The sequence below is a fragment of the Zootoca vivipara genome, chromosome W (genome assembly GCF_963506605.1).
Source record: "Zootoca vivipara chromosome W, rZooViv1.1, whole genome shotgun sequence".
NCBI lineage: Eukaryota > Metazoa > Chordata > Lepidosauria > Squamata > Lacertidae > Zootoca > Zootoca vivipara.
Genome location: NC_083293.1, coordinates 3,161,379 through 3,189,305, shown reverse-complemented (window position 1 = coordinate 3,189,305; position 27,927 = coordinate 3,161,379). Strand labels below are relative to the sequence as shown.

Sequence of the window (27,927 nt, the reverse complement as noted above, 5' to 3'; positions counted from 1 at the left end):
TGTCTCAGCAAGTAAAATTGATGTGTAAAAATGATGCATGAGACACAGCACTACCTTTGTAACCCAAAAAAATCCTTAATAAAAATAATTATTTAAAAAAATAATGTGGCATTGGAATGCTTTGGTTTTGGGAACTGATTTCCGGAGCCGATTGAGTGAGAACTTCAATCCACCCTGTGCTAAAGTCGTAATTCCTTTTTTTTTTTCAGGCAGCAAGCGCTCAACCTCCTCAGCAAACCTCAAGCAAGCAGAAACTGTCATCAGCAAGCGCCTGTCGTCCTCGGCAGCACGTCTGAATTCTCCCAGCAAGGGTGAGTGTATATATTTGCAAAACAGCCACAATCCAGTATGCTTTCCCATCTTAACAACCTCATTTTGTTAACCCAGTGGACTGTGCATATCTCCACCCATTGGTTGCTGGATGCGACGAGGTCCATTAGAACAGAGGAATCATGGTATAAACACTTCACAGACCCCCTCGGTTCTGGAATTCAGAAAGCCAAATTATGACCCCTGGTTTCGCACCTACTCTTCCTTTTTTTAAAAAGAATAATTTATTGACAACATAGTCCACAGCAACTTATACATACAAACAAAGCCACCACCATTGACAATTTCATTATCAAAATTAAGCTTCTACCCCCTTACACAAAGAAAACAGAACATAAAAATAAAAGACTTCCTTTAGCCTGTAAATGGCCTCCTTATTTACTTCTTGTATACTGTTTCTTTTATATGGGATTATTACCATAGAATCATAGAATCATAGAGTTGGAAGAGACCCCAAGGGCCATCCAGTCCAACCCCCTGCCAAGCGGGAAACACCATCAAAGCACTCTTGACATATGCCTGTCAAGCCTCCGCTTAAAGACCTCAAAAGAAGGAGACTCCACCACACTTCTTGGCAGCAAATTCCACTGTCAAACAGCTCTTACTGTCAGGAAGTTCTTCCTAATGTTTAGGTGGAAGCTTCTTTCTTGTAGCTTGAATCCATTGCTCCGTGAGAAGGTTAAGGGGTGATATGATAGCCATGTTCAAATATGTAAAAGGATGTCATATAGAGGAGGGAGAAAGGTTGTTTTCTGCTGCTCCAGAGAAGCGGACACGGAGCAATGGATTCAAACTACAAGAAAGAAGATTCCACCTCAACATTAGGAAGAACTTCCTGACAGTAAGAGCTGTTCGGCAGTGGAATTTGCTGCCAAGAAGTGTGTTCCAAAAATGGTCAAAGGCCTGGAAACGATGCCTTATGAGGAACGCCTTAGGGAGCTGGGTGTGTGTGTTTATATATTCAAATTGAAGAGCGCGATCATCTTCCATCAGTCTTCATAACTGGCTCGATTGACATACATGCTGCTATACGCAAAGCTAATCGTGGCCCGCTTTTCTCCTTGCAGGTTCCACTAAAAGAAGTTCTTCGTTAAACAGACTGAACAACAAAGTTCCTCCCAATTCCGAGCAGCCGGAACCCAAAGGTTTGCAAGCAGAGCAGAAAGGTGCAAAAAGCAGGTTTCCCCCCCGCCCCCCCAAAAACAGGAGAAGTGGGGAAATTGGTTGCTAATGAAGGCCGTTTTTTTTAAAATAAACTCTGGTCTTATTGATAAGAATGTTTAATATTCAAATATAACAGTAGTTCACTAGGCAGAGGGCCTTCTCAGTGGTGGCGCCCGCCCTGTGGAACGCCCTCCCAACAGATGTCAAAGAGGAAAACAACTACCAGACTTTTAGAAGACATCTGTTTAGGGAGGCTTTTAATGTTTAATAGATTGCTGTGTTTTATTTGTCTGTTGGAAGCCGCCCAGAGTGGATGGGGAAACCCAGCCAGATGGGCGGGGTATAAGTAATAAAGTAGGGTCTTTGCCTACATTAACTACATTACGACGAAAAAGAAATATGCAGGCATAAAATGAAAAAAAATCCTTCAGTAGCACCTTAAAGACCAACTAATTTTTTATTTTGGTATGAGCTTTCGTGTGCATGCACACTTCTTCAGATACACTGAAACAGAAGCCACCAGACCCTTAAGTATATACAGAGGGTGGGGGTGATGGGAATGTGTGATGGGCTGATAGGAGTGGTGAACCTGTTGATGACTGTTAACGACTGTTAATGACTGCAATTGGTCTTGCGGGGGGGAGCAAGGGCTGAGGTGCTAAGGAAAGCTTGATCATGCATAATGAGATAAGAATCCCATGTCTTTGTTCATCCCAGGTGGCTCCATGGTTTTAAGCTTGCTAATGAGTTCCAATTCAGCAACTTCCCTTTCCAGTCTGTTTCTGACATTTTTCTGTAATAAAACAGCTGCTTTGAGATCTTGTATAGAATGTCCTGGGATATCATAGAATCCTAGAGTTGGAAGAGACCCCAAGGGCCATCCAGTCCAACCATAGCTGCCAAGTTATCCCTTTTTTACAGGGATTTTCCCTTATGCTGAATAGGCTTCCTCGCGAGAAAAGGGAAAACTTGGCAGCTATGAGTCCAACCCCCTGCCAAGCAGGAAACACCATTAAAGCATTCTTGACATATGCCTGTCAAGCCTCTGCTTAAAGACCTCCAAAGAAGGAGACTCCACCACACTCCTTGGCAGCAAATTCCACTGCCGAACAGCTCTTACTGTCAGGAAGTTCTTCCTAATGTTTAGGTGGAATCTTCTTTCTTGAAATTGATTGAAGTGTTCTCCTACTGGTTTCTCTGTCTTGTGGTTCCCGATGTCAGATTTGTGTCCATTTATCCTTTGGCGTAGGTGGGACCCAGGTGGCGCTGTGGTTAAACCACTGAGCCTAGGGCTTGCTGATCAGAAGGTCGGCGGTTCGAATCCCTGCGACGGGGTGAGCTCCTGTTGCTTGGTCCCAGCTCCTGCCAACCTAGCAGTTCGAAAGCACATCAAAAATGCAAGTAGATAAATAGGAACCGCTACAGCGGGAAGGTAAACGGCGTTTCCATGTGCTGCTCTGGTTTGCCAGAAGCAGCTTGGTCATGCTGGCCACATGACCTGGAAGCTATACGCCGGCTCCCTCGGCCAATAATGCGAGATGAGCGTGCAACCCCAGAGTCAGTCAGGGGTCCCTTTACCTTTACCTTTATCCTTTGGCGTAGGGTTTGGCCTGTTTGTCCAATATAGAGAGCTGAAGGGCACTGTTGGCATTTGATGGCATACACAATGTTAGAAGATGAGCAATTGAATACTCCTGAGATGGTATGTTGGATGTTGTTGGGGCCAGTAATGATGTTGTCCGGGTGTATGTTGCAGCAAAGTTGGCATCTGGGTTTATTGCAGGCTCTGGTACCAGTGTCCATGTTAAGTCTGGTGGTTTTATTATTGTGGGTGAGGAGTTGTTTAAGATTGGGTGGCTGTCTGTAGGCAATGAAAGGTCTTCCTCCCAGAGCTTGAGAAAGGGAGCTGTCATTGTCCAGGAGAGGCTGTAGATCTCTGATGATGCGTTGTACTGTTTTAACTTGGGAGCTGTATGTGATGACTAGTGGTGTTCTGTTATTTTCTTTTTGGGGTCTGTCTTGCAGCAGGTTCTCTCTAGGTATCAGTCTGGCTCTGTTGATCTGTTGTTTAACTTCATCAGGTGGATATTTTAGTTCTAAAAAGGTTTGCTGTAGATCTCTTAGGTGAGATTCTCTGTCTGTAGAGTTGGAAGAGATGCGGTTGTAGCGTAGGGCCTGGCTGTATACGATGGATTGTTTGGTATGTTTGGGATGGTAGCTAGAAGCATGTAGATATGCTTGTCGCTCAGTTGGTTTTCGGTATAAGGTGGTGTCTATACGTCCATCCTGTATTTTTATTGTAGTGTCTAAAAAATGTATTTCTTGCACAGATTGGTTCATTGTTAGGTTGATGGTGGGGGAAAGTCAATGAATGTCTGGTGGAAGGTTTCCAGGGTCTGTTGTCCATGTGTCCAGATAATAAAAAAAGCTCATACCAAAATAAAAACTTAGTTGGTCTTTAAGGTGCTACTGAAGGAATTTTTTTTATTTTGTTTCGACTCAGACCAACACGGCTACCTACCTGTAACTAGAACTATGCAGGCATACTTAAAGTCAGTGAGGCTTCCGTCATTTGTGCACTACCGTGTTTCTCCAAAAATAAGACACCGTCTTATATTCATTTTTCTTCAAAAAACACACACTATGGCTTATTTTCAGGGGATGTCTTTTTTATTATTATGGTATTATTCACGTCGCCATCTTGAAAGTTCCTTCCATGCCTAACTAGAACAGTCCTTGCTCCTTTTTTGTGAACAGCCATTTTTGTGTTTTGTTTTGGAGATGATAGTAAAGGTTGTGATCCAGATGTATTTTATATATTTATTTATATATATATATATATATATATATATATATATATATATATATATATATATATTACAATACATGAATTTAGTTCATTTATTTAGGCATTTCTTGCCCGTCTTGTGGTCAGTACATAATATGATACAACGATGAAGGACGTGAATGTGTAGCAGACTGCAAAAAGGTCAAATAAGGCTCTTCTATTCAAAACGTTAACCCACAAGGTGTGCCCTTTGCTTTCTTCCTTGTGCCTCTCTGTGTGACCTGTTTTATCGTGATAAAATGCTCTTTTTTGCTATTTGTTTTCATCTAGTCCACAGGTCCACTAGATTATAACAGTGATAGTTACCAGAATAATTCTCCACACTCATGTTCTCTGTAAATGGGCTCCTGTGCCTTGCTGTGAAAAATTACCTTTGGACCAGAAGCTGGACAATCTTTTTTGATTATTTATTTAAAGCTAAAAGCAGGAAATGATTCATAGAATCATAGAATCGTAGAGTTGGAAGAGACCACAAGGGCCATCCAGTCCAACCCCCTGCCAAGCAGGAAACGCCATCAAAGCATTCTTGACAAGCGCCAGTCAAGCCTCTGCTTAAAGACCTACAAAGAAGGAGACTCCACCACACTCCTTGGCAGCAAATTCCACTGCCGAACAGCTCTTACTGTCAGGAAGTTCTTCCTAATGTTGAGGTGGAATCTTCTTTCTTGTAGTTTGAATCCATTGCTCCGGGTCCGCTTCTCTGGAGCAGCAGAAAACAACCTTTCTCTCTCCTCTATATGACATCCTTTTACATATTTGAACATGGCTATCATATCACCCCTTAACCTTCTCTTGTCCAGGCTAAACATACCCAGCTCCCTAAGCCGTTCCTCATAAGGCATCGTTTCCAAGCCTTTGGCCACTTTGTTTGCCCTCCTCTGGACACGTTCCAGCTTGTCAGTATCCTTCTTGAACTGTGGTGCCCAGAACTGGACACAGTACTCCAGGTGAGGTCTGACCAGAGCAGAATACAGTGGTACTATTACTTCCCTCGATCTAGATGCTATACTCCTATTGATGCAGCCCAGAATTGCATTGGCTTTTTGAGCTGCTGCATCACACTGCTGACTCATGTCAAGTTTGTGGTCTACCAGGACTCCTAGATCCTTTTCACATGTACTGCTCTCAAGCCAGGTGTCATCCATCCTGTATTTGTTCCTTTCATATATATTTTTGCCCAAGTGTAGTACTTTACATTTCTCTCTGTTGTTTGCTTTGGCCCAGTTGTCTAATCTGTTAAGCTCATTCTGAAGTGTGATTCTGTCCTCTGTAACTCATGGGAGGCAGCCATTTCCCACGGCAGGAAACAGGATGTTATGTTTGGAAAACGTGCAAAAATACACACACACACACACACACACACACACACACACAGGTAGAATCATAGAATCCTAGAGTTGGAAGAGACCACAAGGGCCATCCAGTCCAACCCCCTGCCAAGCAGGAAACACCATCAAAGCATTCTTGACATATGCCTGTCAAGCCTCTGATTAAAGACCTCCAAAGAAGGAGACTCCACCACACTCCTTGGCAGCAAATCCCACTGCCGAACAGCTCTTACTGTCAGGAAGTTCTTCCTAATGTTTAGGTAAAGGGACCCCTGACCATTAAGTCCAGTCGCGGACGACTGGGGTTGTGGCGCTCATCTCGCTTTACTGGCCGAGGGAGTTGGCATATAGCTTTCAGGTCATGTGGCCAGCGTGACTAAGCCGCTTCTGGCGAACCAGAGCAGCGCGCGGAAACGCCGTTTACCTTCCCGCCGGAGCGGTACCTATTTATCTACTTGCACGACATGCTTTCAAACTGCTAGGTTGGCAGGAGTGTACGTGTGTGTGTGTGTGTGTGTATATATATTGGTTTTTGCAAATGTTTTCCAAACATCCCATCTGATACAACATAACAAACCTTTGGCTGTCGCAGCCTAGACAGGATGCAGGACTTAATACAAGGCACCCTTTTCATTCGGACCCCTTCTTTTTCCAGATGCAAGTAGCAAAACCGCTCTGGCAACCATGACGGCCGAAGAGGCGGCGAGAATCTTGGCCGAGAAGCGCCGTCTTGCAGGGGAACAGAGGGAGCGGGAAGACCAGGAGAGAGCTCAAAGAGAAGAGGCAGAAAGGTACGTGTGTGTGTCTGTCTGTGTGTGTAATTTTTATTGGTTTCTCCAAATATTTTCCAACCAAACATCCATCTTGTCATAATAATATCTTGCAGGCCCCATCTATATCTTGCAGGCCCTGAAACTCAGAGCTCTCTCGACTGGCTAACTTTCTCTAGACGCGGATTTCACTAAACCTTCCCCAGTGGACAAAACACACATGATGCGTCCTAGTTTTTACCAAATTCTGTTTTATATCGCATGTTTTTATATCCCACGTTTTGTAAGTGTTTTATAGGTTCTGTATAATAGCGGTAGGTTACCGCTAATATAAGGGACCCAGGTGGCACCGTGGGCTAAACCACTGAGCCTAGGGCTTGCTGATCAGAAGGTCGGCGGTTCGAATCCCTGTGACGGGGTGAGCTCCCGTTGCTTGGTCCCAGCTCCTGCCAACCTAGCAGTTCGAAAGCACATCAAAATGCAAGTAGATAAATAGGAACCGCTATAGCGGGAAGGTAAACGGCGTTTCCATGTGCTGCTCTGGTTTGCCAGAAGTGGCTTTGTCATGCTGGCCACATGACCTGGAAGCTATACGCCGGCTCCCTTGGCCAATAATGCGAGATGAGCGCGCAACCCCAGAGTCGGTCACGACTGGACCTAATGGTCAGGGGTCCTGTGAGGGACAGGGGATATCGCGAAGTCCCTCCCCTCCTGAGTTCAAGCCCATCCCCGAGCACAGGGGAAAGCAGAGAGAGTTCCGATTCCAATGGGGAAGCAGGAAGTCGTGTCCGAGGCTCAGGCAAGGTAGAGGAGCCAGGGTCCCAGGTGGGACAGGAAGGGGCGAATAAGGGGGGGAGACCCATCCCCCCAACTCCGGAATTACGCAGAAAGAGGAGGGGAAAGAGGATGGGTCTGCCAAAGCTTTTGTGTTGGAGAAAGACGCGCCAAAAGCCATTCGGAGGTTCTGGAACCGACTGACCACATCACTCCGTGTAAATAGCAATGACTTCAGCACTGTAAATACGCAGCACCAATAAAAGAATAAAATGCAGAGCTGCGTAGCGTCGTTACTCTGAAGTAGCCCACGCCGGCCACTGTGACAGGTCCCTTTACCTTTACCTTTACCGCTATTATTATTATTATTATTATTATTATTATTATTATTATTATTATTAATGTTTTGTGTGTTATGTGCTATGGCCAACCGGCTAATGCAATAAAATTTTGGTTGATTGATTGGTAATAATAATAATAATAATAATAAAGGCAAAGGGGCCCCTGACCATCAGGTCCAGTCGTGTCCGACTCTGGGGTTGCGGCGCTCACCTCGCTCTATAGGCCGAGGGAGCTGGCGTTTGTCTGCAGACAGCTTCCGGGTCATGTGGCCAGCATGACTAAGCCGCTTCTGGCGAACCAGAGCAGAGCACGGAAACGCCGTTTACCTTCCCCTATTTATCTACTTGCACTTTGAGGTGCTTCCGAACTGCTAGGTGGGCAGGAGCTGGGACCGAGCGACGGGAGCTCACCCCGTCGCAGGGATTCGAACCGCCGACCTTCTGATCAGCAAGCCCTAGAGACTCTGTGGTTTAACACACAGCGCCACCTGGGCCCCTAATAATAATAATAATTAATAATAATAATTTATTATTTATACCCCGCCCACCTGGCTGGGTTTCCCCAGCCACTCTGGGCGGCTTCCAGCAGAAAAATAAAACACAGTGATCTATTAAACATTAAAAGCCTCCCTGAATTTGCTGAATCGGAAAACATTCTGTATATTGAAGACAATCTGTACAAACTTAGAATCATAGAATCCTAGAGTTGGAAGAGACCACAAGGGCCATCCAGTCCAACCCCCTGCCAAGCAGGAAACACCATCAAAGCATTCCTGACATATGGCTGTCAAGCCTCTGCTTAAAGACCTCCCAAGTAGGAGACTCACTCCACCACACTCCTTGGCAGCAAATCCCACTGCCGAACAGCTCTTACTCTCAGGAAGTTCTTCCTAATGTTTAGGTGGAATCTTCTTTTTAGACAATAAAGTTTGTTATTAAAAAAAAAAAGCCTCCCTGAACAGGGCTGCCTTGTATACAAATTAGAAAACCATTTGGCTCTTTCAGCCTAAGACTTCCCTCCTCCTCGACTAATGGTTTTCCAACTCAATCTCTGGTATGCATTTTATTATTATTATTATTATTATTATTATTATTGAAAAAAGTTATTGAGCATAACAACTTTTTATCAAGAAATCATGTGATAGTTACCAGAATAATTCTCCACACTCATGTTCTCTGTAAATGGGCTCCTGTGCCTTGCTGTGAAAAATTACCTTTGGACCAGAAGCTGGACAATCTTTTTTGATTATTTATTTAAAGCTAAAAGCAGGAAATGATTCATAGAATCATAGAATCGTAGAGTTGGAAGAGACCACGAGGGCCATCCAGTCCAACCCCCTGCCAATCAGGAAACACCATCAAAGCATTCTTGACATATGTCTGTCAAGCCTCTGCTTAAAAACCTACAAAGAAGGAGACTCACTCCACCACACTCCTTGGCAGCAAATCCCACTGTCGAACAGCTCTTACTGTCAGGAAGTTCTTCCTAATGTTTAGGTGGAATCTTCTTTCTTGTAGCTTGAATCCATTACTCCGTGTCCGCTTCTCTGGAGCAGCAGAAAAGGCATCGTTTCCAGGCCTTTGACCATTTTGGTTGCCCTCCTCTAGACATGTTCCAGCTTGTCAGTATCCTTCTTGAACTGTGGTGCCCAGAACTGGACACAGTACTCCAGGGGAGGTCTGACCAGAGCAGAATACAGTGGTACTATTACTTCCCTTGATCTAGACGCTATACTCCTATTGATGCAGCCCATAATTGCATTGGCTTTTTTAGCTGCTGCATCACACTGTTGACTCATGTCAAGTTTGTGGTCTACCAAGACTCCTAGATCCTTTTCACATGTACTGCTCTCAAGCCAGGTGTCTCCCATCCTGTATTTGTGCCTTCCATTTTTTTGCCCAAGTGTAGTACTTTTTTAGCCAAGTGTAGCTTTTTTAGCTGCTGCATCACACTGCTGACTCATGTCAAGTTTGTGGTCTGCCGAGACTCCTAGATCCTTGAATGGTGGTTGACTAGAATGTAACTTAAAGGGAAAATCTTTATTCCTCCAAAAGAAAATTTAAAACCTTTATAAAAATAGATTTGAATCAAAAGGGTCTGATTTAAATTTTACAAATATGATGATGATGATGATTTTAAAAGCATTGATTTTTATCCACCCTGTGTAAAAGGAAGGATCTGAGCTGCTGTCGATTTATTTGGAACAGGATCAGAAAGGAAGAAGTTGAGAAGCAGGCCCAGCTGGAAGAGGCCCTTCGGGAACCGGAAGATGAGAGGAGGGCAGGGGAAGAGGAGCCACAAAGGCAGGAGGAGCAGGAGAAGATGGCCGAGCTCCAACTTCAGGTTTGGACTCACGGCAGAGTGGAAAGAGGCTAGATACTGGGAAATATTTTCGGTCTCTGGGATGCTCAGCAATATGCAAAGAGCACCCTTTGGGGGATTGACAGCAGCTGTCCCATGATCCAATGGATCTTAATTTTCATTTTGTTGTTGTTGTTTAGCCGTTTAGTCGTGTCCGACACTTTGTGACCTCCTGGACCGGAGCACGCCAGGCACTCCTGTCTTGCACTGCCTCCCACAGTTTGGTCAAACTCATGTTGGTAGCTTCGAGAACACTGTCCAACCATCTCGTCCTCTGTCGTCCCCTTCTCCTTTTGCCCTCCATCTTCCCCAACATCAGGGTCTTTTCCAGGGAGTCCCCTTCTCCTAGTGCCCTCCATCTTTCCCAACATCAGGGTCTTTTCCAGGGAGTCCCCTTCTCCTTGTGCCCTCCATCTTTCCCAACATCAGGGTCTTTTCCAGGGAGTCCAACCATTTCATTTTAGGCTTCTTAAATGCATGCCAAGATCCGTTTTTAAAACTATACACCGGTCAAGTGATTTGGGACCTCTTACTACAATAATCCCCATTGGTGGGTTAATTTCCATGTATTTAAATCTTGGGGTGGGGTGGGGGGCGTTTTGGTGATTCCTGCCCTTAATGATGATGACGATGATGATTTTTTCCCCAGCCACTCTGGGCGACTTCCGACAGGAGATTAAAAATACGTTTATTGTTATTATTATTATTTGTATCCCGCCCTCCCCTGCCAGAGCTGGGCTCAGAGCGGCTAACATATTAATAATATACATATAAACAAGCAATCAATCATGATATGATAGCCATGTTCAAATATATAAAAGGATGTCATATAGAGGAGGGTGAAAGGTTGTTTTCTGCTGCTCCAGAGAAGCGGACACGGAGCAATGGATTCAAACTACAAGAAGGAAGATTCCACCTAAACATTAGGAATAACTTCCTGACAGTAAGAGCTGTTCGGCAGTGGAATTTGCTGCCAAGGAGTGTGGTGGAGTCTCCTCCTTTTTTGGAGGTCTTTAAGCAGAGGCTTGACAGGCATATGTCAAGAATGCTTTGATGGTGTTTCCTGCTTGGCAGGGGGTTGGACATATGACCCCTTAACCTTCTCTTCTCCAGGCTAAACATACCCAGGTTCCTCCCTAAGCCGTTCCTCATAAGGCATCATTTCCAGGCCTTTGACCATTTTGGTTGCCCTCCTCTGGACACGTTCCAGCTTGTCAGTATCCTTCTGGAACTGTGGTGCCCAGAACTGGACACAGTACTCCAGGTGAGGTCTGACCAGAGCAGAATACAGTGGTACTATTACTTCCCTTGATGTAGATGCTATACTCCTATTGATGCAGCCCAGAATTGCATTGGCTTTTTGAGCTGCTGCATCACACTGTTGACTCATGTCAAGTTTGTGGTCTACCAAGACTCCTAGATCCTTTTCACATGTACTGCTCTCAAGCCAGGCGTCTCCCATCCTGTATTTGTGCCTTTCATTTTTTTTGCCCAAGTGTAGTACCTTACATTTCTCCTTGTTCAAATTCATCTTGTTTGCTTTGGCCCAGTTGTCTAATATATTAAGGTCATTTTTGAAGTGTGATCCTGTCCTCTGGGTGTTAGCCACCCCTCCCAATTTGGTGTCGTCTGCAAACTTGCTCAGGATGCCCTCAAGCCCATCATCCAAGTCATTGATAAAGATGTTGAATAAGACTGGGCCCAAGACAGAACCCTGTGGCACCCCACTAGTCACTACTCCCCAGGATGAGGAGGAGCCACTGATGAGCACCCTTTGGGTTCGGTCAGCCAGCCAGTTACAAATCCACTGAATGGTAGCATTGTCTAGCCCGCTTTCCATTTTTAAGTTTGGAAGAGAGGCGTTGCTTCGGAAGGCGATGCACAACATGACCGTTCCAAAGGATTGTCGCTTCGACGCTGGCGATCTTTGCTTCTTGAAGTACACACTGGCATTAGTTCGCCTGTCTTCCCGAGCGACGTGCCAGATTTTCCGGAGACCCCGTTGACGGAATCTCTTGCGACGCGCTGGACATCTTGCAGTTTGGAGAGCTGTTCCTGTTTTGCTGTTTCCATTCGGGTGGGGTTTTGGGAACGGAAGGGTTCCGGCAGTGATTCCTCTTTCTCTCTCCCCCCCCCCCAACTTTAGCGAGAAGAGGCGGAGGCAAAAGCTCTGAAGGAAGTCGAGAAACAGTGTCGGGAACAGGAGTGGATCGTGCAGCAGAACAAGCAAGAGCGGCTGCAGAGGAAAAAGGTGAGACTCCTGCCTCTTCTGCTCTCAATCCTTTCCTTCAGTGTGATGTAGTGGTTAAGAGCCAGTGTGGTGTAGCGGTTAAGAGCGGTAGACTCGTAATCTGGGGAACCGGGTTCGCCTCTCCGCTCCTCCACATGCAGCTGCTGGGTGCATAGCTGCCAAGTACCCTGTTTTCCCCGGGAAACCCCCCGTTTTTACTGACCTTTTCCCGGTGGTCCCCCGTATCACTTCGTCTCCCGTTTTTCTCCGTTATTTTCAACCGCCGGCGGCCATTTCCCCCCCCTTTTTTTTCTTTCTGATTTGCAGCAGAAAACAACCTTTTACCCTCCTCTATATGACATCCTTTTATATATTGGAATCTTCTTTCTTCTAGTTTGAATCCATTGCTCCGTGTCCGCTTCTCTGGAGCAGCAGAAAACAACCTTTCTCCCTCCTCTATTTGACATCCTTTTATACGGTATATTTTAACATGGCTATCATATCACCCCTTAACCACTGTATTCTGCTCTGGTCAGACCTCACCTGGAGTACTGTGTCCAGTTCTGGGCACCACAGTTCAAGAAGGATCCTGACAAGCTGGAACGTGTCTAGAGGAGGGCAACCAAAATGGTCAAAGGCAGTAAGAGCTATTCGGCAGTGGAATTTGCTGCCAAGGAGTGTGGTGGACTCTCCTCCTTTGGAGGTCTTTAAGCAGAGTCTTGACAGCCATCTGTCAGGAATGCTTTGATGAAAACATTGTGGCAGCTGCAAATAGAGTTTGCTCCCGCATGTTCTGTGATTTAAATATCTTAGATAATAGGGTCAACTATGTTACAAAGCTAATAATCCCAGCCCAACATAGGGCATTTATGCTGGCCCGACTTTCCCTCGGCATTTTAAAATAAGATGCTGTGAGGGACGGGATACCGGGAGGTCCCTCCCATCTTAAGTACCAGCTCATCGCCAAGCGCTGGGGAAAGCAGGGAGAGTTCCGCCTCAAGCGGAGACTCAGGAAGTGGTGACCGAGGCTCCGGCAAGGTAGCGGAGCCCAGGCACAAGGTGGGACAGGAAGGGGGGAGCAAGGGGGGAAGGCCGATCCCGCCGACCCCGGAATTACGCAAGAAACGTCGTGGGAGGAGATTAGGTCTTCCCAAACTTCTTTGCTGGAAGAAAACGTGCCAACCTCCATTCGGAGGTACTGACACCTGACTGACAACATGTATATAGATCGCTCCGAGCACTGTAAATAATCAGCACTTAATAAAAGCCTAAAAGGACAATGCTGTGAGGAGTCGTTACTCTAGAGTAGCCGCATCGGCATCTCTGACAGCTACCTCCGAATCTTTCTGGCTACTTTGGAGTTGCCGCGATGAGCGCGCAAGACGCGGAGCGTTGGGGGCTGGAGGCCGAAGCAGCGATGCAGGAGATACGGAACCTGACAGCGCAGACCCAGCAGCAATTGCTTGCCGCTCAGGAGGAAGCGCGCGGAACAAGGGAGGAGCTGAACAAGCTGGTGGAGCAGGTGAGAACGAAAGATGAGACCGAGAAGCAGCTAAGGCTAATGGTGTTGGAGCTACAGAAAAAATTGGATGAGGAGAAGGCCGCGAGAGGTGGGGGGGGCGCCCCAACAGCAGCTGGTCCAAGTGAGGAGGGGGCAGACCCTAGTCACCAAATTTAGCGGAGACCCTAGAGAGTACCTAGGATTTGAGACGGAAATAAATTACGCGCTGGAATTGCATGATGCGGAATTCCCAGATGATGCGCACAGAGTCTCCTTTATCGTGGAACATTTGACCGGTGCCGCACGCGAATGGGTCAGACCACTAATCGCGTCAAAAAATCAGTGCATGAAGAACGTAAAATTATTTCTAGAAGCTTTAAAAGTAATGTAGGCAAGCGACAGTGAGATGGAGGCGACCAAAGAGGAGCTTCACCATTTAACACAAGGGAAATTAACGGTCAGAGAATCCTGGGCGAAATTCACCATGCTGGTGCACAAACTGGGGTGGGATCTGCACAGTGACCCAGTGAAATCCGCTTTCTATCTGGGCTTGCACGCAGACCTGAAGGATGAGCTTTCGAGAGGTCCGAAACCGCGGAATATGGATGAGTTGAGTAAAGCAGCGCTGGCGGTGGGGGTGAGACAGGAATCCAGATGGAACGACAAACAGGCGACGCGCGCAGTCCGACCTTGGTTCCCACGCTCACAGGACAGACCACATCACCAAACCTCACCCCAGGGCCCGCCCCAAGCCCCGCCCAGACCCGTCCCAGACTAGGAACCGATGGAAATCGGAGGAGCGCGCGCGCGGGCTTTTCAAACCCCGGCGGCGCAGAAACGCAAGGAGGGAAGGGGAGGGAACTGTTTTTTGTGCAACTCCCCCAGCCACCTCGTCAAGAATTGCCCTCATCGCAGGGAATGGCAGGGAAGGGCGGGAACTGTTATGCCCGCCCCCACAGACTCAACGCAACCACAGGGAAATGAGACAGCCTGGCTGCAGGAGACAAGGGGCAGCAGCCAGGCGCAACCAACGGAAACCAGCCCCCTCCCACCCTCCCTTCCACAGAGGAGCAGCGCCAGCCCACACCCCCCAGAGCAGGGGTGGTTCTAGAAGTGACTCTGACACTCCCTAATGGGTACCCCCTGGCGGTTTTAGCGCTAATCGACAGCGGAGCGTCTGCCAACTTTTTTTCGAGGGATTTTGCACCAGATCCAACTTTTGCAGCTGGACTTTCCCCTGCACGTCTCCACCATTGACGGCAGGGAGTTGCTGGGAGGGGCCATCACCCACCAGACCCCCCCCCCCATGAAAATGACGGTGGGAAGGCATTCAGAGACGCTGGCATTCAATGTCACCACCATATCAGACCGCCCCCCATCGTGCTGGGAATGAGCTGACTGGCACGCCACGACCCGTCCATCAGTTGGCACCAGAGATGCATCACGTTTGGGTCTGACTTTTGTCTGGAACATTGCATGCAGCGCCAACCAGGGGAGGGGCCACCGATAGCCACGGTGGCCACCATGCACGTCAAGGGGGGAGAGGCGATACCCAAACCGTATTGGGACCTGCAGGAGGACTTTAGCGAAGCGGAGTCCGACCACCTGCCCCCGCACAGGTCCTTTGACTGTCAGATCAACCTGGTGCCAGGGGCCACGCTACCCCCAGCCAAGCTGTACTCCATGTCAGACCAGGAACTGGAGGATCTGCGTGTGTTCATCGACAAGAACCTCAAGAGGGGGTTCATCAGAGAAAGCAAGGCAGCAGGGGGCAGCCCGGTCTTCTGGGTGGACAAGAAAGACACGCAACAGCGCCGCCTGGTGGTGCACTTTAGGCGCCCGTACAGTATGACGGAACCGGTGGCTTTCCCAATGCCCAGAGTGGACGATCTGCTGACAGCAGCGCGCAGGGGCAAGATCTTCACCAAGCTCGATCTGCGGGGAGCGTACAACTTGATCAGGATCCGGGAAGGCGATGAGTGGAAGACCACGATGTTCACGCCTCTGGGCTCTTTTGAATATCGGGTGATGCCCTTTGGTTTGCAAGGGGGCTCAGCATGCTTCCAGGCCTTCATGCACCACGTCCTGGGCTCCCTCCTCTTCAAGAACTGTTTGGTCTTTCTAGATGACATCCTTATCTACTCCAATGACCCCGTACAGCATGTGAAGGATGTCAGGGAGGTCTTGCAGCGTCTGAAGGAGCACCACCTGTATGTGAAGCTGGAGAAGTGCAGGTTTCACGCCAAGGAGGTGGACTTCCTGGGCTACAAGCTGTCCGACAAGGGACTAGCGATGGACAAGGACAAGGTGCAGGCCATCCTGGACTGGCACAGCCCCAGGACTCGCGAGAATGCCCAACGCCTACTAGGCTTCGCCAACTTCTACAGGAAGTTCATCAAGAATTTCTCTCGCGTCACAGCTCCCATCACGGACTGCCTGAGAGGCAAGCAGAAGTTCAGGTGGACACCGGAGGCGCAAGCAGCGTTCGAGGGCCTCAAGAGAGTGTTCGCCTCAGACCAGAACTTGTTCCACGTGGTGCAGGATGCACCCCTGCGCGTAGAGACCGACGCGTCGGACTGAGCTGTGGGCGCGGTCCTACTACAACTGGATGCCAACAGAGAGTGGAGACCCTGCGCCTTTTTCTCCAGGAAGCTGACCCAGCCGGAGCGCAACTACACGGTTTTCGACAAGGAACTTTTGGCAATACACGCTGTGTTTAAACACTGGAGACGCTTCCTGGTGGGCGCTAAGCACCCCATACAGGTGTACACGGACCATAAGAACCTGGAGTTCTGGAGAACGGCCAGGGTGCTCAACCAATGGCAGATACGGTGGGCAGAGTTCTTCTCGCACTTCAACTTCTCCATCCACTACATACCGGGGGAGCAGAACGTCAGGGCGGATGCCCTCTCCCGCAAGCCAGAGTACATGGAGGAGGAGTTGCCACCAGCACCCAGGCACATTTTCCCACCATCAGCTTGGACATGTGAGGCAGCAGTAGTGAGTGAGGCAGAACTCACAGCCCTAACGGCAGGAGATGAGTTCGCCACCCGCATCTTCAGAGAGCTACAAGGGGGGAGGGGGCAAGCCAAGGACTTTGAGGAGCGTAGGGGGCTACTCTTTTACAAGGGAGCCCTATACCTGCCTACCGCCCAGCTCAGAGGTAAGGTCCTCAAGCAGATGCATGACAACCCGACGGCCGGCCACTTTGGTAGGGACAAGACCACACACTTAGTCATGAGACACTTTTGGTGGCCGGGGGTGAGGGAGGACATTCAGGATTACGTATGGGGCTGCGACACCTGCCAGAGGGCCAAGGTGGTCATGGCAGCGCCAGCAGGATTACTGGAACCCCTACCCACCCCCCACAAGCCGTGGGAGGTTCTCTCCATGGACTTCATCACCAACCTGCCTTCGTCCAGGGGCAAGACGGCAGTGCTGGTGGTGGTGGACCTCTTCTCCAAAATGTGCCACTTCATACCCTGTGCAAGGGCGGTCTCGGCGGAAGAGACGGCCAAATTGTTCGTGGACCACGTGTTTCGGCTGCACGGTTTGCCTTTAAGGGTTATATCAGATAGGGGGCGCCAATTTGTCTCCAGGTTCTGGCGCAGGCTCATGAACCTCCTGCAGGTGGAGGTCAGCCTATCCACGGCAAGGCACCCGCAGACCAACGGACAGGCGGAGCGGGCCAACGCCATTCTTCAGCAGTACCTGAGATGTTATGTCAGCCAGCAACAAACGGACTGGGTAGATCGCCTGCCACTGGCGGAGTTCGCCTACAACAATGCAGTGCACGTCTCCACAGGGGTGTCACCTTTCAAGGCCAACTATGGGCGGGATCTCAGATCGTTCCCGGGGAGGTAATGGGAGGAGGAGGAGGAGGGTCCCGCAGCTGAGGATTGGGCGGACGATCTGGAGACGGTGCACCAGCAACTCAGAGAACACCTGGACAGGGCTAAGGCGGCGTACAAGGAGGGGGCGGATCGCCATCGGAGACCAGGGGAGGTCATCAGGGTGGGCGATAGGGTGTGGCTGTCCTCATCGGGGCTTCCAACCAGGGGGAGGTGTAAGAAGTTAGCACCCAGACGGCTGGGACCCTTTAAGGTCACGCAGCAGGTCAATCAGGTGGCTTTCAGACTGGAGTTGCCGGAATCCATGAGGGTACACCCAGTGTTCCACAGGTTGTTGCTGTCGCCCTATAAGGAAAGCACCAGGTTCACCGACAGCAACCAGCCCACAGAGGGAGGGGAGGAACGGGGAGGCACCCAGCAACTCAATGTGGCCACTGAGATTCTGGATTCCAGGAGAGGTGTGAGAGGGCTGGAGTATCTCATGGCATGGGAAGACACTCCGGCATCCCACAACGAGTGGGTACCGGCCACGGAAATACAGGAGGAATTCTTAGTGGAAGAATTCCACGCCCTTTTCCCCCACAGGCCCAAGCCCTGGCACATGGACAGGGAAGGAGAGGGGGAGGGGTCTGAGGAAGGGGTCTCAGGGAGCAGCTCTCCATGGAGGTGGGAAGCGGAGTTTGAGGAACCTGAGGAAGAGGTGTGGGTTCACCCGGAGTCCGGAACGTCAGAGTCAGGGGAAGACTGGAAGCAGATTTTTACCCCCACCAGCTCTGACGCCACAGACTTTTTGGGCTTTCCGTCTTCTCAGGGGGAAGGAGAACGCTCGCCGGATTGGGGGGAGATCTTCACACCCACTGGCTCTGACAACACGGATTTTTTAGGTTTCCAGTCGTCCCCGGCACCCTCGGAGCCCCTAGGGAGGGGGGAAGGGGGGCCTGGAAGGGGGGTGGATGTGAGGGACAGGGGATACCGGGAGGTCCCTCCCATCTTAAGTACCAGCTCATCGCCAAGCGCTGGGGAAAGCAGGGAGAGTTCCGCCTCAAGCGGAGACTCAGGAAGTGGTGACCGAGGCTCCGGCAAGGTAGCGGAGCCCATGCATAAGGTGGGACAGGAAGGGGGGAGCAAGGGGGGAAGGCCGATCCCGCCGACCCCGGAATTACGCAAGAAACGTCGTGGGAGGAGATTAGGTCTTCCCAAACTTCTTTGCTGGAAGAAAATGCGCCAACCTCCATTCGGAGGTACTGACACCTGACTGACAACATGTATATAGATCGCTCCGAGCACTGTAAATAATCAGCACTTAATAAAAGCCTAAAAGGACAATGCTGTGAGGAGTCGTTACTCTAGAGTAGCCGCATCGGCATCTCTGACAGATGCTTTTGGAGGGGAAATATTTCTATGATATGATAGCCATGTTCAAATATATAAAAGGATGTCATATAGAGGAGGGAGAAAGGTTGTTTTCTGCTGCTCCAGAGAAGCGGACACGGAGCAATGGATTCAAACTACAAGAAAGAAGATTCCACCTCAACATTAGGAAGAACTTCCTGACAGTAAGAGCTGTTCGGCAGTGGAATTTGCTGCCAAGGAGTGTGGTGGAGTCTCCTCCTTTGGAGGTCTTTAAGCGGAGGCTTGGCTGGCATATGTCAAGAATGCTTGGATGGTGTTTCCTGCTCGGCAGCGGGTTGGACTGGATGGCCCTTGGGGTCTCTTCCAACTCTACGATTCTATGATTCTATGATTCAAACTACAAGAAAGAAGATTCCACCTCAACATTAGGAAGAACTTCCTGACAGTAAGAGCTGTTCGGCAGTGGAATTTGCGGCCAAGGCGGGTGGTGGAGTCTCCTTCTTTGGAGGTCTTCTAGTCCCTGCTGGCATTCAAGGGTCTCGAAGCTGCGAAAGGAAAGGGCCAGATGGGCATGGTCACAATAATAATAATACATTATTATTATTATTATTATTATTATTACTATTACTATTACTATTACTATTATTATTAACTGAGTCTTGATGTTATCTAAGTGGTGTGACTTTTCTTTGACAGAGAATAGAAGAAATAATGAGGAGGACCCGGAAGGCAGAGCAGAACGACACCAAGGTAAATGTCTTCCAACGTCGGCTAAGGCCCCTGATTTCTGTTGCCAGTGTGCAAGGAGAACGTTGTTTTCTCTGACCTCCCACAGCCGTGCCCTGATCTCATTTCATTTCATTAGAATTTCTATTATTTATTTTACACATATTTTCATACAAAGCATCACAGCCTGCAAAAAGAAATGAAACATTTGGCTCCGCTTTTGCACAAATACTTGCCTTGTATTGCAGGCACAGGCAAACTCCTGCCCTCCAGATCATAGAATTATAGAATCATAGAGTTGGAAGAGACCCCAAGGGCCATCCAGTCCAACCCCCTGCCGAGCAGGAAACACCATCAAAGCATTCTTGACATATGGCTGTCAAGCCTCTGCTTGGGACTACAATTCCCATCATTGAGGGCACCCTGAGCAAGTGTGCAGACGACACCAAATTGGGAGGGGTGGCTAATAATCCAAATTGGGAGGGGTGGCTAATACCCCAGAGGACAGAATCATACTTCAAAATGACCTTAACAGATTAGACAACTGGGCCAAAGCAAACAAGATGAATTTGAACAAGGAGAAATGTAAAGTACTACACTTGGGCAAAAAAAGGCACAAATACAGGATGGGAGACACCTGGCTTGAGAGCAGTACATGTGAAAAGGATCTAGGAGTCTTGGTAGACCACAAACTTGACATGAGTCAACAGTGTGATGCAGCAGTTCAAAAAGCCAATGCAATTCTGGGCTGCATCAATAGGAGTATAGCATCTAGATCAAGGGAAGTAATAGTACCACTGTATTCTGCTCTGGTCAGACCTCACCCGGAGTACTGTGTCCGGTTCTGGGCACCACAGTTCAAGAAGGATACTGACAAGCTGGAACGTGTCCAGAAGAGGGCAATGAAAATGGTCAAAGGCCTGGAAACGATGCCTTATGAGGAACGGCTTAGGGAGCTGGGTATGTTTAGCCTGGAGAAGAGAAGGTTAAGGGGTGATATGATAGCCATGTTCAAATATATGAAAGGATGCCATATAGAGGAGGGTGAAAGGTTGTTTTCTGCTGCTCCAGAGAAGCAGATACGGTTAGAGCTCAATGTCGAGCCTACCAAGTGGCGGTAGCGACGGCGAAGAAGACTTTCTTCACCGCCTCTGTTGCATCTGCGGAAAACAGCAGCAGGAGACTCTTTCAGGTGGTTCGCAATTTAGCGGAACCACCTGCTCCATCGGGGCCCAAGATCTCCTGCAATGATTTCGCAAAGTTTTTTGCAGATAAAGTCGCTCAGATTCGGGTAGAGGTAGACTCCACCGTGGGAGCAGGGCCGGGGCAGGGGAGTGCTAGAGTCCTGTCTAATCAGGTTGTGTGGGATCAATTCCAATAACATCCTCCGAGGATGTGGACAGGCTGCTTGGGCGAGCGAAACCAACCACCTGTCTCCTTGACCCTTGCCCATCCTGGCTTATAAAAGCGAGCCGGGAACGGCTGGGTGATGGGCTTCGCGGGTTGGTGAATACTTCTCTCTGCGAGGGAGCCTTCCCAGACCCGCTGAAAGAGGCGGTTATTAAACCGCTTCTTTAAAAAACCATCTTTAGATGCGGCCCGTATGGCCAACTATCGCCCAGTCTCAAATCTTCCATTCCTGGGCAAGGTGATTGATTGAGCGAGTGGTTGCTGAACAACTCCAGGCACGCCTGGAAGAAGCGGACCATTTGGATCCCTTCCAGTCGGGATTCAGGCCTCATCACGGGACTGAAACGGCCTTGGTCGCACTGGTTGATGATCTCCGGAGAGCTAGGGACAAAGGGGAGAGCTGCTTCCTACTCCTGCTGGATCTCTCAGCGGCTTTTGACACCATCGACCATAGCGTCCTTCTGGACCGTCTAGAGGGGCTGGGAGCTGGGGGCACTGTCATACAGTGGTTCCGCTCCTTCCTCCTGGGCCGTGTTCAGAAAGTGGTGATGGGGGATGAGTGTTCAGACCCCTGGGCTCTCACTTGTGGGGTGCCTCAGGGCTCTGTCCTCTCCCCCATGCTTTTTAACATCTACATGCGGCCGCTGGAAGAGATCATCAGGGGGTTTGGGCTGGGTGTTCATCAGTATGCGGATGATACCCAGCTCTACCTCTCTTTCCAATCAGAACCAGTGAAGGCGGTGAAGGTCCTGTGTGAGTGCCTGGAGACGGTTGGAGGATGGATGGCGGCTAACAGATTGAGGTTGAATCCTGACAAGACAGAAGTACTGTTTTGGGGGGACAGGAGGCGGGCAGGTGTGGAGGACTCCCTGGTCCTGAATGGGGTAACTGTGCCCCTGAAGGACCAGGTGCGCAGCCTGGGAGTCATTTTGGACTCACAGCTGTCCATGGAGGCACAGGTCAGTTCTGTGTCCAGGGCAGCTGTCTATCAGCTCCATCTGGTACGCAGGCTGAGACCCTACCTGCCTGCAGACTGTCTCGCCAGAGTGGTGCATGCTCTAGTTATCTCCCACTTGGACTACTGCAATGCGCTCTACATGGGGCTAACTTTGAAGGTGACCCGGAAACTACAACTAATCCAGAATGTGGCAGCTAGACTGGTGACTGGGAGCGGCCGCCGAGACCACATAACATCGGTCTTGAAAGACCTACATTGGCTCCCAGTACGTTTCCGAGCACAATTCAAAGTGTTGGTGCTGACCTAGAAAGCCCTAAACGGCCTCGGTCCAGTATACCTGAAGGAGCGTCTCCACCCCCATCGTTCTGCCCGGACACTGAGGTCCAGCTCCGAGGGCCTTCTGGCGGTTCCCTCGCTACGAGAAGCCAAGTTGCAGGGAACCAGGCAGAGGGCCTTCTCGGTGGTGGCGCCCACCCTGTGGAACGCCCTCCCACTAGAGGTCAAAGAGAACAACAACTACCAGACCTTTAGAAGGCATCTCAAGGCAGCCCTGTTTAGGGAAGCTTTTAATGTTTGATGGATTTTTTGTTGGAAGCCGCCCAGAGTGGCTGGGGGAACCCAGCCAGATGGGCAGGGTATAAATAATATATTATTATTATTATTATTATTATTATTATTATTATTATTATTATTATTATTTCTTTGACATCTGCTGGGAGGGCGTTCCCTCTGCCTGGTTCCCTGTAACTTTGCTTCTCGCAGGGAGGGAAGTGCCAGGGGAGAGGGATGGCGTTCCTCCTTCACTGGTCTTTCAGGACCAGTGTCATATGGCCCTCAATCAGACTTGTTTTAAATCCTTTATTTTACAGAAAGGTTGAACCTTGCTGCCATTCCTCTCAAGAATGACAACTCGAGGAAGGTTTCCTATGGCTTTTAATGCTCTTCAGATGCCAGCTGGGCACAGGGCTATTCTATAACCAGCAGCTCATCTCGCAACTGATTCTTTCTGCTTCCTCTCATGCAGAACGAGGACAAGTCCAATGAGGAGGAGGACGAAGGCGTCGAGGAAGACGACGAGCTGGGCCTCGAAAAGCAAGATCAGCCTGGTAAGGGGCTTTGATTTCAGTTGAATCGATAAGGTTCGACCTTACTTTTGTTGTTGTTGTTGAGTCGTTTAGTCGTGTCCGACTCTTCGTGACCCCATGGACCAGAGCACGCCAGGCACTCCTGTCTTCCACTGCCTCCCGCAGTTTGGTCAAACTCATGTTGGTGGCTTCGAGAACACTGTCCATGTCCAGCCATCTCGTCCTCTGTCGTCCCCATCTCCTTGTGCCCTCCATCTTTCCCAACATCAGGGTCTTTTCCAGGGAGTCCCCTTCTCCTTGTGCCCTCCATCTTTCCCAACATCAGGGTCTTTTCCAGGGAGTCCCCTTCTCCTTGTGCCCTCCATCTTTCCCAACATCAGGGTCTTTTCCAGGGAGTCCCCTTCTCCTTCTGCCCTCCATCTTTCCCAACATCAGGGGCTTTTCCAGGGAGTCCCCTTCTCCTTCTGCCCTCCATCTTTCCCAACATCAGAGTCTTTTCCAGGGAGTCTTCTCTTCTCATGAGGTGGCCAAAGTATTGGAGCCTCAGCTTCAGGATCTGTCCTTCCAGTGAGCACTCAGGGCTGATTTCCTTCAGAATGGAGAGGTTTGATCTTCTTGCAGTCCATGGGACTCTCAAGAGTCTCCTCCAGCGCCAGAATTCAAAAGCATAAATTCTTCGGCGATCAGCCTTCTTGATGGTCCAGCTCTCACTTCCATACATCACTACTGGGAAAACCATAGCTTTAACTATACGGACCTTTGTCAGCAAGGTGATGTCTCTGCTTTTTAAGATGCTGTCTAGGTTTATCATTGCTTTTCTCCCGAGAAGCAGGCGTCATTTAATTTTGTGACTGCTGTCACCATCTGCAGTGATCAAGGAGCCCAAGAAAGTCAAATCTCTCACTGCCTCCATTTCTTCCCCTTCTATTTGCCAGGAGGTGATGGGACCAGTGGCCATGATCTTGGTTTTTTTGATGCTGAGCTTCAGACCATATTTTGCGCTCTCCTCTTTCACCCTCATTACAAGGTTCTTTAATTCCTCCTCACTTTCTGCCATCAAGGTTGTGTCATCTGCATATCTGAGGTTGTTGATATTTCTTCCAGCAATCTTAATTCCGGCTTGGGATTCATCCAGTCCAGCCTTTCGCATGATGAATTCTGCATATAAGTTAAATAAGCAGGGAGACAATATACAACCTTGTCGTACTCCTTTCCCAATTTTGAACCAGTCAGTTGTTCCAAATCCAGTTCTAATTGTAGCTTCTTGTCCCACATAGAGATTTCTTAGGAGACAGATGAGGTGATCAGGCACTCCCATTTCTTTAAGAACTTGCCATAGTTTGCTGTGGTCGACACAGTCAAAGCCTTTTGCATAGTCAATGAAGCAGAAGTAGACGTTTTTTCTGGAACAAGTACAACCTTGTCGTACTCCAATATACAACCTTGTCGTACTTATTCTTTTTATTATAATTATTATTACTACTACTATTTCAGAAAAAGCAAAATATGACTCCTCCCTCAAAGATGGTCCGGAGGCTGTGTGTGATTGGACCGCGTCAGAAGAAGAGAGATCAAAAATGGAACCGGATGGTGTCTTTGTAAATGGGGATGAGCAGGAGGAGGTTGACCGGAGGAACAATGGTGGTGGGAATTCGATGTATTTGACTCAGGGAAAAGAAGCCAGGTAAGCTCATAGCTGCCAATTGCCCCGTTTTTCCCGGGAAACCCCCGTTTTTACTTACCTTTTCCCGGTGGTCCCCCGTATCACTTCGTCTCCCATTTTTCTCCGTTATTTTCTCCTGCCGGCGGCCATTTTTCCCCTTTCCGATTTGCCCTTCTATGGGCACCAAAAATGGCCGCCGCCGGCTTCAAAAGTCGCATCTACGCATGTCCAGAAGTTGCGTCGACGCACTTCCTGACATGCGCACAAGCGACTTTCGAAGCCGGCGGCGGCCATTTTTGGTGCCCATAGAAGGGCAAAGCGACACCGGAAGTTACGTCGACGCAACGTCCGGTGTCACGCGGCTGCCGGTCCCAGATTCTGCAGTCCGGCACTTGGAAGGTAAGGGTCCACGGTGTACTTAAACTGAAAGTACTCAAACCGAGGTATGACTGTACGTTGTGACCCCACTCCTGCCCCCCCCCAAAAAAACCAGCCCTGTACAGTGGTCCCTTGGTTCTCAAACATAACCCATTCCGGAGGTCCGTTCCAAAATCAAAGCATTCCAAAACCAAGTTCATGCAAAAGGGATGAATCCGTTCCAGACTTTTAAAAGCAGCAGTTTAACATTAATTTTACTCTCTGACGAGACCATCGAACCATAGAATGAAAGCAATCATAGAATCCTAGAGTTGGAAGAGACCCCAAGGGCCATCCAGTCCAACCCCCTGCCAAGCAGGAAACGCCATCAAAGCTTTCTTGACATATGGCTGTCAAGCCTCTGCTTAAAGACCTCCAAAGAAGGAGACTCCACCATACTTCTTGGCAGCAAATCCCACTGTCGAACAGCTCTTACTGTCAGGAAGTTCTTCCTAATGTTGAGGTGGAATCTTCCTTCTTGTAGTTTGAATCCATTGCTCCGTGTCCGCTTCTCTGGAGCAGCAGAAAACAACCTTTCACCCTCCTCTATATGACATCCTTTTATATATTTGAACATGGCTATCATATCATAGAAATTTTTTCCCTCCAAAAGCATCTTATTTTTAAAAATCCAATTTAAATTTTTAAAAAAATCTGATTTATTTTTTTAATTTTATTTTTTATTTTTAAAAAACCATTGCTTTTAATCCACCCTGCTCTTTTCTCAGCCCCCCAGCAAAGGACATGGTCGCCGAGAACTCCGAAATCTTGCGCGTCAACGAAGCGGATCGCTCCGCTGGATTTCTGTCCAACCTGAATGGGAACTCTACCGCGTGGAAATTTGAAGAAATCATTGACCTCGGCATCCACCCCAAGACAACCATTGCTGCGGAGAAAGCCGCCCAGAGCTTGAAAGACGCCGCTGTTGTACCTGCGAGTCCCAGGCTGGCTTTTGAAGAAAGAAGTCCCAGGAATTCCTTCACCAATCCGATAGATATGAGGATAGCGATGATTTATTTGTTTATTTCTACCCCGCCCACCTGGGCGGCATCGACAGAAAAATAATAATAAAATGGTCAAAGGCCTGGAAACGATGCCTTATGAGGAACAGCTTAGGGAGCTGGGTATGTTTAGCCTGGCGAAGAGAAGGTTAAGGGGTGATATGATAGCCATGTTCAAATATATGAAAGGATGTCATATGGAGGAGGGAGAAAGGTTGTTTTCTTCTGCTCCAGAGAAGCGGACACGGAGCAATGGATTCTAACTACAAGAAAGAAGATTCCACCTCAACATTAGGAAGAACTTCCTGACAGTAAGAGCTGTTCGGCAGTGGAATTTGCTACCAAGGAGTGCGGTGGAGTCTCCTTCTTTGGAGGTCTTTAAGCAGAGGCTTGACAGGCATATGTCAAGAATGCTTTGATGGCGTTTCCTGCTTGGCAGGGGGTTCCTCATAAGGCATCGTTTCCAGGCCTTTGACCATTTTGGTTGCCCTCATCTGGACACGTTCCAGCTTCTCCGTATCCTTCTTGAACTGTGGTGCCCAGAACTGGACACAGTACTCCAGGTGAGGTCTGACCAGAGCAGAATACAGTGGTACTATTACTTCCCTAGGTCTAGATGCTATACTCCTTGATGCAGCCCAGAATTGCATTGGCTTTTTGAGCTGCTGCATCACACTGTTGACTCATGTCAAGTTTGTGGTCTACCAAGACTCCTAGATCCTTTTCACATGTACTGCTCTCAAGCCAGGTGTCTCCCATTCTGTATTTGTGCCTTTCTTTTTTTTTTTTTTTTGCCCAAGTGTAGTACTTTACATTTCTCCCTGTTAAAATTCATCTCGTTTGCTTTGGCCCAGTTGTCTAATCTGTTAAGGTCATTCTGAAGTGTGATCCTGTCCTCTGGGGTATTAGCTGTTAGAATATTGGGGTGTAAATCACCAATATTCTTACTACTGCCACTGGCTTCGGTAAAGAAGACAGCAAACAATCGTAGTTGTTAATCTACGTTTATTCAGAGAGTGTGTGTTCAGCCATCACTCTCCAGTTAGAAGAAAGTGAAAGTAGAAACAGGACAAAGAACATCACATGACAGGAGATCAGGTTACAGCTTGAGCTCCTGTGTGGGAAAGTTACAGCAATCATATAAAGTAAACATTCAGCCACATGCAGCATCTGTGCCATGCAGAGGATTTATGCTAACATCTCCCCTGAATCCTGAAATGGAAAAAGATGCAAATGTGAGAGCATCATTAAGAGAAGTGAACAGACAGTTGTCATAAACAAAGTAGGACTTTCCTGCTGTGGAACTCTCTGAGACTGGATTGACCAGCTTTGGCTTCCAGGGGACCAGAGCAGTTGCTCTGTTGACAGAAACAGTGTTGCGTTTGACAACCTGTTGTTGTGGCTTAGCCTGTGTGACTGCTGCCTGTTTTGGAGTTCTAAGCACAGCTAAATTTGCAATTGCTACCTGTTTACTGAGATTCTCCCCTTCAGGACTTTTGGGAGAACTCATACCAATGGTAAACAGTGGGTCAAGTGCTTCTAGCACTTTTTCATCATCCGATGAAGGTCTGTTAAAAACAGCATGAGTTCCTTTGTGTATGACTGTCTCCCCTGTGTCAGAGTTACTCGGGGTAGAGCCTTCAGCAAAGGAATCATTATCACTACCACTTGTGTCAGTGTAGGAATCATAAAAATCATTGGCACCTATGGGAAATTCATCAAGAACATATGTTTCTTGTGGCGTAGGAGTGTGTTCTACCTCTTGAGTAAGAATCACCTCATTGGAAGAAGACAACATAACTCTGTATTGACCTT

General features: G+C 48.5%; 1 protein-coding gene across 1 annotated transcript; it reads left to right on the top strand.

The window, feature by feature from the left end:
* The first annotated feature begins 3 nt into the window (after positions 1-3).
* On the top strand, positions 4-26,176 carry LOC118077423 (ensconsin-like). The gene is made up of 9 exons (XM_060270089.1): positions 4-311; positions 1,398-1,475; positions 6,326-6,461; positions 9,764-9,899; positions 12,064-12,168; positions 19,549-19,602; positions 22,971-23,052; positions 24,526-24,715; positions 25,840-26,176. The coding sequence occupies exons 1-9, from the start codon at positions 104-106 to the stop codon at positions 26,174-26,176; spliced, it is 1,326 nt and encodes a 441-aa protein (XP_060126072.1). The 5' UTR covers positions 4-103.
* The last annotated feature ends 1,751 nt before the right edge of the window (positions 26,177-27,927 follow it).